We start from the raw sequence: 15,431 nt of genomic DNA on the forward strand, positions 1-15,431 counted from the left end.
ACGACTCCTATCAAATGCATGCGCCAAGCCAAGCAAATCAGTCTAATAGTAGTGTTCCGCATCACATGGTGCCGTGTCCAAGGTTACCCAAGCCTATACAGCCATGCAGGATTTGCTGACTCCATGCTTCTCTTCGGATTGGCTGCCTCGATCTTGACCTCTGCTCTAGGAAATACGTCTACTTCGAGTTTCAAGTATACAGATAGCTATGAGACAATGAAACGGGGGACTGAATACACAGAAAGCTGCAGTCTTTGGATATAAAAGAGAGACGGACTGGAAACAAGTTGCGAGAGACTGCCAAGTGTTTTCGGAAGCACAAGTAAAGCTGCGGAAGGACTTCAGCCTCGACTCCGTCATCCTGGCAGTCGGGACTGAGGAGGTTGACACAGTCGCACCGGGGGTACCGCGACCTTTGAAGTCATTCTTGACAGAGCATGACAGCAACGAGGGCGCAGGAATTGACGTCGACACAAGTAAATAGGAGAGACGGAGTTTCGGAGGCATTCATTGCTAGGCTGATGAAAGGGAGACGCGTGATGCGGCCCCTGAATGCTGAGAGCCGTCATGAGAGGGGAGGGTCTGCTGGGTACGCCAAGACGGCAGTCGGCACCAGGGGAAGAGCGGGATGCCAAGTGCGCCAAGGACGAATGGGGATGGTCGGAGGTCATACTTTCAGCGGGTGGCCAGCGGGCGAAAAGGAGAGGCCAAGCGAGCGACAAAACCTGGGAAGGGCAAGTCGTGAAGCCGAGACTGCATGGCAGAGACGACGCTTGAGTGGCACCGCGATAAGATCGATCAACTCTCGTATCTCGGCGGGAGGCACAACGGCGCTCATCATGGCTCCAAGCGGGCAACTCGACCACCGCGCCTCTCCGCACTACGCAGGTGCTGGAATTCGGCCCCTGTGCGGCGTCCAGGGCGGCCCAGGGGCCGCTGCTGTGAATGGCGGGTTGCTTGCTCGCGCGGCGCCTCAAGCTCAGTCGGGCCACGCTATGCAGCAAAGCCCAGCAACGCCTCTCTCCACCGACGGGACGACTCCCCTTCCTCGCGTGCCTGATTCTCTCCAGCCTTCATTATTCGTCGTCGCCGCCCTGAACTTCGCCTCCCTTCTTCCTGCGACTCCTTCTCACCCTCTCTCCGTTGTCTATCCGCCCATACACGCTGTCAAGGGTGCACGAGTTGGTATTTGGATGCGTCTGCAGAGCCCTGTTGATTCTATTTATGAGCCATTCTTTTATACTGCGCCCCCGCCGCAATCGCTACATCTTATAATTTTGGAGTCTGCTTGCTCGTTTCTTCCTTGACCACCAGCTATTATTCCTACTAGACTCCTGCCGCCATGCCTCCTCGCGACGCCAACTGGGTCGATGTAAGCTTCTCCACCACGCGAATCCTGGGCTCGCGTCGTCCCGCTCGAGGATGAGACAGCAGATCGCAGCTGACATTGGCATTCGCAGGGCTTTCGAGGCATCGCATCCTTCATGGTCGTTTGCGGTCACCTTTGCACCGCCTTCGTCCCGTGGCTTCACGCTCCCGCGCACTCGGACAAGGAGGCGCCGCACCTCTTCCAACTCCCCTTCTTCCGTCTCGCCGTGGGAGGCCGCAGCGCTGTGGCTATATTCTTCCTCATAACAGGCTATGTCAACTCGATTGGCCCAATTGCGAGATCGAGGTCTGGCAACACCGAGGCCGCCTTGTCGGGGTTGGCGCGGAGTACCTTGGCTCGATCAGGAAGGCTGGTTCTCCCAACCATGATTGCGACCTTGATTACCTGGTTCCTGGCCAATATAAATGCCTACCACATGACCAAGCATGTGGATTCAACCTGGATTCGCCAAGGCTGGCATCGCCAGGAGCCGACACTATACAAAATGTTCACGAGTCTGATACGAGCAGAAGTTGGGACCTGGACAACGGGATGGGACGAATACGACGGCACCCAGTGGACTCTGCAGCTTTTCCTCGAGGGCAGCATGATGGTATACTTGACTATGCTGGCGACCGTCCTTATCAAACCGCGCGCCAGGAAACTAGTATTTGCCGTACTCTACGTTTATTGCTGGGTTTCAGGCCAAGGTACGTTTGAAGACACCGTGCAGCTTTCCTTAATCGCTCCGTCCTGACTTGTACAGGCCTGGCTATTGGACCACTGAAGAGTTTGAACATCATAACTGGCATGTTTCTAGCGGAACTGCAAAATGAGTATAAAGACGCCGCCACTAGTATGGTTCCAGCTCCGATTCCCGCCCTCATGATCATCTTCGGCATGTTCATGTCCAGCTACCCGCAGGACGCCCCGGAACGCGCTGCCTGGTCCAACCACATGTGCAAATTCATGCACCACTTCACCCCCGAGGGTGCCGACGTCCGCCGTTACTGGGATTCCTTGGGCGCATCGACTGTCCTCTTCGGAATCTTTTTCTCCCGGAATGCTCGAAAGATTCTCACTTCTCCCGTATTCAACTTCTTGGGACGGGTCAGCTTCCCGGTATACCTAATGCACAACACTCTCATTAAATCTATTCTGACGTGGATGGTCTACCTGCCCTCTGCCATGAATCCTCCACGCAACGCGAAAGGCGAGCAGATGGACCTGCAGCGCGGCTCCACAATGCACATCTTCATTGCTGTTGGCATTTTCTACTACATTCTTTACCGGCTTGCGTCGCTTTGGGTGCAATACATTGATCCAGCCTGCGGCAGAGTTGTGAATGCCTTCACCAAGTGGGCAGCCGGAGAACCCCCTACCCATAACGGACACGCTATCGGCAATGGACACGCGGAAAAGCCAGTGCTGCTGCAATAAACACGACAGAAAGAGAATCAAGAGATCTACTCCTGAAGCTGGGACTGGACTCTACAGCATGCAGGGGATTTTGGGCGGCGCCTTTTGATGAACCACGACCATACTTTCTCTAATCCGATCCGGGATTCGCCCGGTTCGCCAGCTTTTACGGATCATTCCGCCGCGTCGCTGAATTGCAAAGCATGCATGACGACAAATGTCCATAATTTTTCCTCAAAACTTCTTGGATTATCTAGAAGCTCGGAGTCACGGAGGGGAGGAACGTTGGTTCTGAATACCCCATCTCCAATTTCATTTCCTAAGCTTTTGTTTGCATCCATGGAGAGAAAGGCGACCTCTTCTATCTGATCTGTCAAAACCGTCATATTCTTGTGTATTGTCATTTGATTTTGAGTCTTAAGCTTAGTTGGATTCTCAGAGTAAAGTCTGCGTTCCGTTCTGGCTCGCTCGTTCCGTTTCCATCCGCATTTCTGCATCCTGAGGAGTATTGGGGAAGGCTGGCGAACGAGTGATTTGGTAGCAGCAACATATCCATCATATCCATCATATCCATCATATCCATCATATCACATTATAGTCAATATGCTCGTATGCTCACTAAGCGATTTGTGGGAGCAGATTCAACTTATCATTTCATTGTCATCATAACACGTATGAATTACAGCCCTCGCGAACTCCAGATCTGCATCACAATCCATGTCTGACCATCAAAACACAGGATGTATCAGCCCTGGACTTCGTCTACCACCAAGCCACCAACTGCTGAATTACACAAAGCTAAATATTCCGAACTTCCGCCCTTCTCATTCCACGCCGCGTCATCAGCGCGACGTCCACGCAGCTTGCACTACCTCGCTACGGACAGACGGGTGCGACAGTGTCGTATCTGGAACGGCGCCGCGCCTCCTTTGTGTTTCACGTCCGCGCTGCGCTACTAGCCGCAGCTATTCTTGCTCGGCAGGGGTGGCTTAGGAATTGTGAAACTACGGGCTATAGTGGTGTAGTTTTTCAGTGTTGGGAGAATTAAGCCAGGCGCGAGGCTGGTGGCTCCGTCGGAGTGCGCGAGCGGCAGGCGACTAAACAACTCGCCCAGACTTTTTTGAAAGGTGAGCCATTACTGGCATGCCAGTTCCTTTGGGAAATCACATCCTCGCCGCCGGCGCTGATGCTATTGTTGAATAAATAAGCTAAGCTGGAGCAAGGTTAAAGGACGTATACGGGACGGGATCATCGACTGGTAAAGACAAACACGATCTCATAGCATAGTTAGTCCTCGAGAATGGGAGAAATCCCCACAAAAGCGTCCGCTCGATCGCCGCGTGATTAGTGAAGAGCGTGCGCGGTTGTGGAAAAGCGGTATGTAGGAGCGTATGCACATCCCCCATATGTTCTTGTTAGAATAACGTACATACACCGCGTAACTAACCCCTCCACGTCAAACCACAAATATCTCTTACGCCGTCCATTCCGGCACAGCTTGCAACTATCCAACGTCCTTCAAGAAGCCGGGGGACGCCTTACCAGTCCTCCATAACCCTACCAACATCTTCCGATTGAGGAAGCTGCAGTCAGAGACCAAACCACACCCACGCACGCCGCATGCCCTCCGCGTACCGTAAGGAGCAAGCGACTAATTAGCAGCACGTTCAGACCGGGAGCGCATGTACGCCTTGGCAGCCTTTCCTAAGCCTACGGGAGCGTTCACATTATTTTTTTCGCTCACTACTCTAGAAACTGTAGAAAAGTTGACGGAAGGGTAACGCGACGTTTCACCCCCACCCCCCTCCGCGCGTCTACTAACATCTGGATGTACGTGGATAGGAGTGGCTGTCACCAGTTCGACAATAGTCTGCGTAGGATACCCCATATATTGCCGAGAATCTACCTAGGTATCCTGCCCAGTCCACAGCACAGTCTCCCTGCACGCAGCAACCGTGCCATAATGCCATCTAGCCCACCAACCCACCAACTTCACCCATCCACAAGGAAACTACTAGAAAATGCCCAACGTATGCACCACCCAAGCCCTTTAAGCGAATCTAAGATATGCTTCTAATAGTACATCCGCCCCAAGTCGCTGTAGCCAAAGCTACCAACCATCCCTTTCTATGCATTCTCACAACATCGACCGCACCTTCGCCTCGCCATTATTCACCTGCCCCACAGCCATATCCCCGGCTTCCCCGGCCTCCATCTCCGTCTCCCCGCCCCCCATGACCTCCCGCACGCCCCCCTCGTCGCACTCGTGCATGATCTTCCTCCAGCCCAGCTCGTCAGTAGTGTCCTTGACATACTCCATGGTCGGGAAGTAGTGCTCATTCTTCTTCATCGTCGCGACCCAGGGCACGTTGTCGAACGTCATGACCTTGAGCCTGAAGTACGTATTGTCCCCAATCTTCTTAACCTCTTTCAAGAACGCGTCGAGGTTCTGCGTCGGCACGCCATTGACGTGCGTGATGAAGTTAGTAGGAGCGAGGCCATACATGTATGCCGGGGAGCCACGAGCGCGGGCCGAGACGTAGACGTCTGAGTGGACTTTGCTGATCTGCTGGCGGACGGCGTGGTGGGGGCGGTGGAGGGTAGCGCCGCAGAACATGACGGCGCGGTCGGTTTCGAGGTCTTCGGTGGGGACGGTTGGGACCTTGATGCTGAGTTCCTTGCGCTTGCGGACGACTAAGGCTTCGAGGAAGTCATTGTCGTACATGATGTCGAGGTCTGAGACGCGGGTGATGAGTTTGTTGTTGAGTGTGAGGATCACATCGCCCTCCTGTAGGCCGTGCTCGTGGCCGGAGTCGACTTTTCGGACCATGAAGAGCTGATGGCGTTCTGGATCGTCTTTCTCGGTTCTCTCAATCCATTCTATGTGTTTGTTAGCAATCTTTGTCTGGGCATTATCTAAGTGGCTTGTTACCTTCAGAAACTCCCATGATCCGAGCCTGGCTCATTTGTACTGTGTGTGTCTCTACGTTCAGAATACGTAGCGTGGGTGTGTTGCCGTTTTGGATCTCCTTGAGCACAGGGAGGACCATAGGGGTGGCGAGGCCTAGATGATATTCATTGTCCTTCCCACTGTGAGAGTTGCGTTCGCCGAGATAGGAGAGCCAGAGCGCTTGGACGGTGCCATCTTCAGAGATCAATACGCCGGTCCCACACTGACTGGCGAGGTTCGTGTCAACCGTTACTGCATCCAGATTAATTGCCCGGTAGCGCGGAGTTGCAGCACTGGCCGGAATTGCAACTGTAGTAATGTCGGTTACTACAGTCTTCGCCACAACAGGGCGAAGGTTCTGGTTGAATCCAAAGAATACGGTCTCCTCTCCTTGCTTGATGAAATTTGTAGCAAACTTGGGGGTCTTGACTGGCGCATTGACCAGGGACGTGTCATACTTAATGATGGCGTAGTTTTGGAGTGGGTGCATGAAGACGACTTTAGCATCAACAATGATCGAGTCCGCGATAGTGAGCATGATATCGCAGAGATTGTAGGGGATGAGAGCTCTTGAAACAATGACCAGGCCTTGGTCAGCATCCACAACCAAGCCATAGCCAATCTTCCTTGCTCTGGGAAAGCCATCGAGCTTGATAGGCATTGAAGCAGAAACCCGAACAAAACTCCTCACGATATCGACAGCGGCTGGGTACTTCGCGCTATCCATGCGGATGAAGTTGGCTTTGCGTGGAACTGGAGGCGCGGCCGGGACAGCGTCGGCAATAACCGTGAAATCCCAGAGGCCAGTCTTGTCGTTACGTTTGGCGAGTCTCATCTTGGAATGCCAGTGACGGTCGATAGTGATGATGTTTGTGCTAGAGGTGTGCAGATCTCGGAGATGCTTGTACACGACGACAACTCGAGATCGATCTAAAGAGTGGTCAGTTCTGGTCACATACCATAATGATACGGTCTAACGTACCTGGAATAGCTTTCATGACATCTACGAAGGTATCTAGATTGGGCGTCTCTTTGTTATCAATAGATTGAATGAGCCATCCAGAATCACTGCCATCAAATCTGAAAGATCCGGCCGATTCGCAGACGTAGACGCCAGCATCCTGGGTTGCGATAGCATAGAGTCGAGCTTGCTGATAGGATAAGTCGTGGAAGGAGGCTCCTGCAGCAGAGACAAAACGATCCGGCGTAATATCGTGTAGGTTTCCAACTCCCAATTCAACGAGGATGTCCTCACCACCTCGCTGAATCAGCAATGAGATCTTGCCGTCAACGCTGTCGTCCAAGATAGAATCCAGGCGCACGAACTGCGTTAGGAGCTCCCCGTTGACCTTGATCAGCACATCACCCTCTTCAACTTTTTTGTCTGCAGGTCCTTTTGGAAGTACGACTTCGGCCACAAGCATTCCAGTTTCCTTAGGAAATGCCTGTCGAATCTCCTTCTCCCAGTCTGGGGATAATCCAAGTCTTCGGCACTCGTCGAAGGGTTTGAGCATCCACTGGACCTGGATCGTGCCTCGGGTAATAGTTTGGCCATTTCGGACGCAATTGAGTGCCCGGAGGGGCCGATCTAATGGTAGGAAGTAATCAGTAGCTGCTCCGTCTGCTCTACCACCAGCTTGGAGCGCAACAGCGAAGCCGTCTTTATCAACCACGGGACTTCCGGAGCTGCCACCACTGGCAGCGGCTGCTGCTTGGATGTAGTTCGTGTCTGTCATTTGTTAGCTTCTGTGTACATTGATTGTCCTAGCCAACGTACTGAAATCGCTATATCCCTCTCCGTACTCTGGCGCATTGCGATCGAGTCGACTAATGACACCTGACAAGATACTGAGCTTTTCCCCGGCATCATTACCAACGACTCGAATCTCAACTCCAACCTCTGTGCACCGTCAGTATCGTATGGCCGTATCGGGACTCGTGTTACGCACTGGCGAGATCTGGCCTGAGCACCAATGACTCAACCGGCATGTACTTGATGGCTTTCGGGTCGAATCGCAGAATACCGAAATCGTGGACAGGGTCGCGGTATACGGGGTATACGTCACACTGGCCCAAAATGTTAGAAGTTTGCCCTGAAGGGTCATTGACGCCTGCCAACATACCTCTTCGTGATTGTCGAATATGCAGTAGCCTATGAACGGCCCAGGGCCAACGACGTGCCTGTTTGTAAGAATATAGCCCTTCTCCGCATCTACGACGAAGCCCGTGGCCTCGCTCGCAAGCGCCGGGTCGGTGTCGAAAGAGCAGGTTGCGCAGAAGTGAATGGATACGACGTTCTTGACCACCTTCTCAATCGTCTTCTGCCACTCGGCGGTGTCTTGTCCGGTGCCGACAACGCGCGCCATCTCCATCTCTTCGAAGTCCGAATCTTCTTCCATGGGCTGAGTCGAGGCTGGACCCTGTGAAGTAGCGATGGCTGAGCCGTTCCGCTTGTGATAGTCCGCTTCTGCCTTCATCTGTTTCATGGGCCGTTCACTGGAGGGGGTGGGAGGTTGTTTTCGCTTGGTTCGGGCGTCGCCATTCTGTTCCATAGCCGTCGCTGTGCTGATTCGTGCGGTCTGAGAACGGCGGAAGGCTGAGCGCAAAGGAGCGTGCTGGCGGGCGCCAACGATAGCGTGTGCCGAGAAGAAGCGATTAGGTAGGCGTATGCAGGCTGACGGTGAATTGTAGGTAGCGCAAGGGCGCTGAAGGAGGGTGACGATGGACGAGGCAGGGCTGCGGAGAGATTCTCTGGCGGCGAAGATGACACGGCCAAGGAGCATCCAGAGAGTCAGGGCAAGGCAGCGACAAGCGACTACCACGGGCGTAGGAGGAGAGACGGGTCTGCAGCAGTGGCAGGCGATGCGAGACCGGAGGGATTGGCAAATTGATAATGGGGATCGAATTCACCGCTGCCAGATGTCCCCGGGCGGTGCCTGGCTTCAAGCCGCGCAGGGGCCAGGGCCGTGAAGGATTCAAAACGTCGCCTAGTCAGCCTTGCTCAGCCTTGCCGTCGTTGCACGGAGCCTCTTGTGATGCCCTAACGGCCTCATCAACTCCACGGTGCTCTAAAGGTCTATAGCAGAAGCAGGTACAGATAATCCGAATTCGCTAGGTCCACAGGATTTCAGTTTCACGTTCATCTCATCACCATTGTAATATGTTCATGCCAACCAAATGCTTGATTGTGACTATTTGAGTACGCCAGTGCGATCCAAACATACCAATAGGGCGGTGTAGTATCGCATCGACGGAGTCTTTCCTTTCCAATCACCCCTAGAGTCCATCTCAAGCTCTCAAATTTGCCAGGAAACCTGAATTTCCCCATGCTGCCTTGATCTGTCGCTCCTTGTCACCGTCAGTCTCAAGCTTCTCCTTCATCATTCACCCAAGTGCAGATTCGCCATCTCGCGAGTTAACGTACCCGGCTTCTCCACTCCTGACTGCTTGAGACGTCGATAGACCTCTTTCTCGCCTTTGTTCATGAGACATACGAGGAGCGGCTTGAACTCCCCAAGCGACTTGTACTGTTCATCGAACTCGATCATCTGGAGGCCAGCCCTTCTGAGCGCAGCTACCAGCTGGAAGCCATGGCATACGTGTCTCTTGTGCGTTACGTTCATGCTGCTGAACAGCCTCATGGTCTGAAGACTCTGCGGGAAATCGTCGGCCACCAGATCGGACATGTCCTCTGTAGAAACCCAAACATTCTTGATCTTGTCGAAGTAGTTGGGCAGCTTTGCGCGCAGTGGCTGTCCGTTCCGGACGCCGGCATCATAGTGAAGCATGAAGAAGTTCTCCCCGTAGAGGACATCCGTCGCCTCGATATGGATCTGGTGATTGACGCCGAGGATGGCAGGGAAGAGCGGGCTGCGCAGTCGGCCTCGTTCGTATCGGTACTTGCAGAATCTGGATTTTCCATGAATTTCCCATCCCAGCTGGGTGCGCATGGGCGACAGAACAATGTAGAGGACCGCTTTGAGGAGATATTGATAGATCTTGCGGCGCATCTCCAACGGAAGTCTCATGAACGGGGGAAGTGTTGGCGGCGCATCTGGATATTCGCGCGTTAGTCTGCTGGTTCTGATTTGATATGTAAACAACAACGTACCATCCAATCTCTCAGCGATGCTCTGCTGAGCGCCCTTGCCGATGCCTGCAGACATGTTGTCGTGATTGTCTTGTAGAGGGGAGTTGGGTGTTGGAGGTTGAAGTGCGTCTAAGCAAGGCCGAGCAGAAGATAAGTAGTATCTGAACTCCGACGGAAGCCTTGATCGGCTTCCGTCGGATCGATCGTAGGTGAAATTTTGAGAGGTCCATATCGCTTCTAGGGGCCGCGTGACATCTCCAACTTCACCCCCAAGGCTACCATCTCACCCACCAATATCTCACTGACCAGCCCAACTTCAAACCTTCATCCTACCACCTCCCGACCCTCCTCCCCATCTACAGCCACAGCTCATCCAACGGCGCTTACCTTGCTACTCTCCAAGAAATTCTTCGATCTATCACTATAGTAGTTCGTTTTCCCTCGTCTACTTTCGAAAGCTGAAATAGCTGACATGACATAGACAACCGATCTCAGAAGTCATCATGCCTTCTTCAGGACAAGGATGGACCGACAAGGAGAAGGTCAGTATGCTGTCAGTGTACGCAACGAATATGACACTAATAGAAGCTGTAGCTCGCCTACATCATTATGCTCCTCGACGGCACCTCCATCGACTGGAACAAAGCGCTCATCCCCGAAGGCCGCACCCTGATCGCCTGCCAGAAAATGCTTCAGCGCACCAAAGAGGCCGTCAAAGTGGAGCTGGCTTACCTCAAGAACGGCAGCAGCAGTACCAACGCCACCAACGCAACCAATTCCAAAAGCGCTGGAACCAAGCGCAGTGCCCCAAAGCTGAACGCTGGCAAGAAGAAGATCGCTGGAGACGAGAACGGCAGCAAGAAGGGACAGAAGCGTACCCAGAGCGTCCAGGAAGACGACGACGAAGATATCGACTATTTCGTGACTAAGAAGATCAAGATCGAGCCCAAGTATGATGAGGTGGAGGAGCAGGACATCGTGGATGATGTCGTCTGAACGCACATGATACACGCCCCAGCTTCGCCTGTGTTCCTCGATGACTTCTTTCCCGGCTAGCGCTGTCAACGGCCCCTCAAACGGCTATGGAGATTTTTGAACTGCAAGCGTTCTGGCGCAGCATTGGGTATCTGATTTGGATGGGATATGGCGTTATCTGGGCCCGACTTGACTTGCCAGACAGTTACAGCAACGCAGCAGGAAGGCGTTTGCAATCCTAGCTAGTCTTCAGCGGAATAAGAGATGAATGAAAATGACTATGAAACTTGGATTTTGAACATCATGACATGGATGATTCCTGAAAGACTTGATCTATGACCTATCTTTTGATACCAGGCTGATTCCACCGCTCCAAACGCCAAACACCACCCATGCGCCCCACCCCCTCCCATCTACTCCAACTTATCCAAATGCACCAACCTCGTCAGCACAACCTGCTTACTCGTCTCCTCGATCTCGCCCGCCAGGAACACCTCATCGAGAATCGCATACACCTATACCACCCCCACAATGATTAGCCCTGGGTGCGTGGGGGTTCTGGGTGGGTGCGTGGGAAGCCCCTTCCTTCACACACCTTATAAAAATTAAACACCAAATCCAACTCGCACACGTTCCCGAAAAACGCATCCAGCACCTCGACAAAGAAATGTATAGCTTCTAGATACGCGAGCTCGTTGTCGTTGGTGTCGACGCACGCGCAGAAGAACAGCCCCGCGTACCGCCGGTACACGATCTTGGACGTGTTGCGGAACTCGACGAAGTTGGATTGGTGCTTTTGGTCGCGCGGCGCGATGAGGCGGTGCACCTGGGCGGTGTTAGAGGTGAGGGGTGGGTGGAGGGGAGGTGGTGGTGGGTTGGGGTATGGGAGGGAGGGTCGGGATTGGGGGGCGGTGAAGGGGGTGCGTACCTCGCCCTTTAATTTCACTTTCTCTTCATCCTGTGTACTTGTTAGTATCTTGTGAGTGTGGGGAGGGGAGGGGGGAGGGGGGAGGGGGGAGAGGGAGCTTACGCTGTACGGCGCATACCACTTCGCGAGACGAGTCTTGCCTCTGGGGACTGTTAGCACGCCTGCAATGCGACGTTGGGATTTCGAGGGTAGCGGTGGGCATACTGCCGGTTCTGGATGAGGATGAATGACAGCACCATCTTTGCTGGTGGTCAGTCGCTGGGAGTCCGGAGAGGTCGGCGTTCGTTCGTCGTTCGCGGGCGGCGCGCTGCACTCCGCAATGCAGATGGAAAAGCGCCAAGACTTCTGCACTCGAGAGGGATGCAGGTGGAATTAGCAGGGAAGACCCGGTCCAGGGGTAATTGAGCGGTGAAAAGCTTCGCTTTGACTTATGCATCTTTTCGGTTTATCCAGCGAATGGTGAAAAAGGAGGGTTTCCCTGCAAAATTCACAATAGAGGGCCCGATCGATTGGGAGTGAACACCATAGAATCAATCACACGAGCCTTAGGAACCCAATTATACATCACATGAACATGCGAAAGACGATCTTCGCACAATGTTCCTTGCACGGAAATCAATTCACCTCAAGCTACAGTACTATGCAAGTCCATTCACTCTTTTGAAATGTCTCTTCCAGCTTCCTTTTGATATGCGGATCCACCCCAGACGACAAGAATGTAGGCCAATCAAAAGCGTTAACATCCGCTCCGATTTGCCCACTTTAGATTTGTACACTTCTCCACACCCTTCTTGATAAGCCAGCATACCTCAGACAGTGGCGAGCAGGAGTGGACAGACTTCTGTCCAGGCACCGCACTATACAAACTCATCCCGATACTGCGCAAACAAATCCTTACTCGGGATAGCCGCAGCCCGATACTGCGCGAAGATTTCCCCATGGTCTTTTGGTGGCGGTGGAGGCCCATACTTCCCAGCCACATACCTTTCATACACCTCCACATCCATTGCCGTATTTGTGTATCTCGGGGACTCGAATGCTTCAGTCGCCCAATCGGGTATCTCAAGTACCTGAGGGTCCGATATCACCAGTGGTCTTTGGCTATTGACCCGTTTCAACTGCATGGATCGCTTGAAACGCTCGGGCAGAATGCTCCCACTACGGCTGGAAACCACTGAGTTGGCCAGCGTCCTGCTCTCCTGGTTTGGGCGGCTAAAAGGCGTGGCGAGCTGTCGGGGTGCGAAGACTTTGAGAGACGGTGCACAGGCGCAGATGATTGCGAATTGGCATTCGAGCTGAGAGGAAACGAATACGTCGAAGCCATGCCCTGGTTGCGGTTAGAAGGAGACATTGCGTGGTTATGGCGTCGCGGCTTACAAGTAACGTCTGCTAAAGGGCTATCGGCAAGCTGAGAAAGCTGTATTGATCTCGCGATACCTGCTCCAGTCACTCTAGACGAGAATTAGCGTGAACTCCGAATTCGCGATGTAGAAAGACCTACAATAGAGCCATCGTGAGAATGACACAGAGGCCGATCTTCTCCCTCCTCTGCATTTCTAGATGCCAAATAAGACCGGCGGAAAGCACGACCGTATAGAAGTCAGAGAATGCTCCCAGAGCTCCCATTAACGGATTCATGACATGGCTGCTGGTGCACTGATACGCCTTCGAGTAGGCAGGATCGAAAGATTTCCAATATGCCTCGGTGGGACGACAAACTAGAACCAAGAAGAAGAGGAATACAAAGGTGTAAGTGGTTATGAAGCCTATAGCGACCCATATGATCCACTTCCATTCTTTGCTAATAGCATCCACGCCCAGACGGCGGTAGAAGCAAAGAATGGAGATTTTGGTGAAACAAGTGCTAAGGAGGAATGCGCCTTCACTAAGCCAGCTGGTCAATGCGGAGGTCAGCGAAAGATACATCTTGGTTAGAATTGGGTAAGTACCAGAACTGAGTCACTGAAAGACGTCGGTTCGTTATCCCAGATATGGCGGTCAAAGCCAAACCGTATGGTTCCTGTTCACATGGGTTAATGAGATGTCAGATACCATTCGCAGGTTGGCTGCGAATTGACATCATCGCTCCGAATTCGTCAAGGCCCTCAGAGTACGGAAGCGGCTGTAGCCCAAGTACACGCAAGAGCTCAGCTATTGTGATCTTATGAGACCGGAAAGCACGAATACTGCGAGAGAGCTAAAGCACTCCTAGCGGCGTAGTTCATACAATATTCCAGGTTATGCAAATACAGAGATGGGGTTGGGATGCTTCGCTGAAGAGCCTGGGCAAAATTTGAGGAAATAGCTTACTTACCGAGGACGCACAGCGTTGTGAAAAGAGAGGCAAAGAGCTGCAGATGTCAGCTAGATCTAATTTTCAGCAAAAATAGACGGTTGCTCACCCAAGCAATAAATATGAACGCATCGTCGATGCCTGGCGAGCCACCGCGCCGCAAGGAGTTGGAAAATAATCGAGTTGCAAATACCAATGTAGTAATGCATTGAAGAAGGAGGCCAAATACAGGAAACCAAGTTCTCCTCTCCGGGTTAATATTGTCAAGTGCGGGCCATTGCGAAGTAGCATTTATGGAAATAGCGCGAAGATAGATCACCATCGTAGAGACAACACAAATAGAATAAAACCTTGAAGAAGCTTGGACATTTGAGCCGGCGAGGGGAAAGGCTGAGGTATAAGACGATAATCTTAATTACCCCAGGAAATAGCGACTGAGTACCGAAGGCACGGAAACGAAGGGGACGGGGCGGGTAATAATGAATGCTTGAATATCGCCCTTCATGTGGCAATCCCATGGGTTGCGTCTACTGACAACACCCCGAAACCCAGACGGTCGATCATCGCGTGGTGTGGGGAAGGGATCAAAGCAAGGGGATTCTGTACTAGGTTAGTGCCAGGCAGGCGTGCAGCCTAGGTGTACCATGGATACAATCATGCATCATAGCCTACAATAGTGTGGCAGCCTAGTAGTCCAGTTAAGGTTAAGTCTGTGTTGCAGCAACTGAAAACTGTTATGTCTAAGTCTTCCACCTGAGGGACTGTGCCTTGCTTTTGGGCTTGGCCCTCTTCGTGAAGTAGCCCGCTTTCCATATATGCAAGCATTCTAAGGAGATTGTCGAGGGCTGTCGTGTGCGGCGATAACTCCCGGTGTGAGACTCATCGAACGGTAAATCTGTTCCACTGTCCCTGGAGCTTCACAGTACATGAGTTGAACTATCCTCGTGATGGAAAAGAACGGAATTGGAATACATGCCGAATATTCGACGAATCAACATGGAACTCACTCCTCCCTATGTCTAAGACATTTTTTTTGATTGGGTCGTAGGAAACTCAGGCCATGAACAACGCTGATATGTTGCATGAAATTACCGAACAAAGCCATAATTTTTTTTGGCTTCAGGGTATGAAGGCACATGAGATTGGTTAGCTGAGGCATCAATTGTTGCTAGACCCTGTATCTTCCGTTATGCGGTCAACTTCTTCTGACAGTTCGTCGGTTACCGTTTACTGTGGATGCTTTCGAAATGGAGCGCTTCTGCTTTAACGTGCTGTTAAAACAGGCTGGGTCACTAACGGCTACAACGTCGATTAGCTGATGAAATTCAATGGACTGGTTGAGTTTTGCAACTCAGTCCTTTGAGGAGCCCTGTGAAGTCGTCTGGTTAACGGCCGAGGTTGAGAGGT

At 52.5% G+C, this 15,431-nt stretch overlaps 6 protein-coding genes across 6 annotated transcripts; 2 read left to right on the top strand and 4 right to left on the bottom strand.

Moving 5' to 3' along the window:
* Positions 1-1,342: 1,342 nt before the first annotated feature.
* Positions 1,343-2,809, top strand: BDZ99DRAFT_392171 (uncharacterized protein; the record flags this gene model as incomplete). The annotated part of the gene is made up of 3 exons (XM_033715773.1): positions 1,343-1,372; positions 1,461-2,079; positions 2,136-2,809. The coding sequence occupies 3 exons, from the start codon at positions 1,343-1,345 to the stop codon at positions 2,807-2,809; spliced, it is 1,323 nt and encodes a 440-aa protein (XP_033575071.1).
* Positions 2,810-5,021: 2,212 nt separating this feature from the next.
* BDZ99DRAFT_420941 (Pro-apoptotic serine protease NMA111) lies at positions 5,022-8,616 on the bottom strand (the record flags this gene model as incomplete). Its single annotated transcript, XM_033716940.1, has 6 exons — positions 7,862-8,616; positions 7,688-7,805; positions 7,516-7,638; positions 6,721-7,467; positions 5,721-6,668; positions 5,022-5,668 (listed from the first exon to the last, which is right to left on the bottom strand). Coding segments are annotated over exons 1-6 (3,243 nt in total), but the record flags the coding sequence as incomplete, so codon positions are not given.
* Positions 8,617-8,960: 344 nt separating this feature from the next.
* BDZ99DRAFT_465006 (uncharacterized protein) lies at positions 8,961-10,275 on the bottom strand (the record flags this gene model as incomplete). Its single annotated transcript, XM_033720445.1, has 2 exons — positions 9,850-10,275; positions 8,961-9,792 (listed from the first exon to the last, which is right to left on the bottom strand). Coding segments are annotated over exons 1-2 (725 nt in total), but the record flags the coding sequence as incomplete, so codon positions are not given.
* On the top strand, positions 10,160-11,023 carry BDZ99DRAFT_465007 (uncharacterized protein). Its single transcript, XM_033720446.1, has 3 exons — positions 10,160-10,257; positions 10,310-10,370; positions 10,423-11,023. The coding sequence occupies exons 2-3, from the start codon at positions 10,332-10,334 to the stop codon at positions 10,822-10,824; spliced, it is 441 nt and encodes a 146-aa protein (XP_033575074.1). The 5' UTR covers positions 10,160-10,257; positions 10,310-10,331; the 3' UTR covers positions 10,825-11,023.
* Positions 10,850-12,200, bottom strand: BDZ99DRAFT_447299 (AP-2 complex subunit sigma). The gene is made up of 5 exons (XM_033718004.1): positions 11,936-12,200; positions 11,834-11,873; positions 11,732-11,761; positions 11,399-11,629; positions 10,850-11,318 (listed from the first exon to the last, which is right to left on the bottom strand). Exons 1-5 carry the CDS (start codon positions 11,968-11,970, stop codon positions 11,217-11,219), a joined length of 438 nt encoding a protein of 145 aa, XP_033575075.1. The 5' UTR covers positions 11,971-12,200; the 3' UTR covers positions 10,850-11,216.
* Positions 12,201-12,557: 357 nt separating this feature from the next.
* On the bottom strand, positions 12,558-13,746 carry BDZ99DRAFT_73509 (uncharacterized protein). The gene is made up of 4 exons (XM_033728861.1): positions 13,681-13,746; positions 13,233-13,632; positions 13,109-13,182; positions 12,558-13,058 (listed from the first exon to the last, which is right to left on the bottom strand). Exons 2-4 carry the CDS (start codon positions 13,367-13,369, stop codon positions 12,589-12,591), a joined length of 681 nt encoding a protein of 226 aa, XP_033575076.1. The 5' UTR covers positions 13,370-13,632; positions 13,681-13,746; the 3' UTR covers positions 12,558-12,588.
* Positions 13,747-15,431: the final 1,685 nt, after the last annotated feature.

The sequence above is a fragment of the Mytilinidion resinicola genome (genome assembly GCF_010093595.1).
Source record: "Mytilinidion resinicola strain CBS 304.34 unplaced genomic scaffold BDZ99scaffold_13, whole genome shotgun sequence".
Taxonomy (NCBI): domain Eukaryota; kingdom Fungi; phylum Ascomycota; class Dothideomycetes; order Mytilinidiales; family Mytilinidiaceae; genus Mytilinidion; species Mytilinidion resinicola.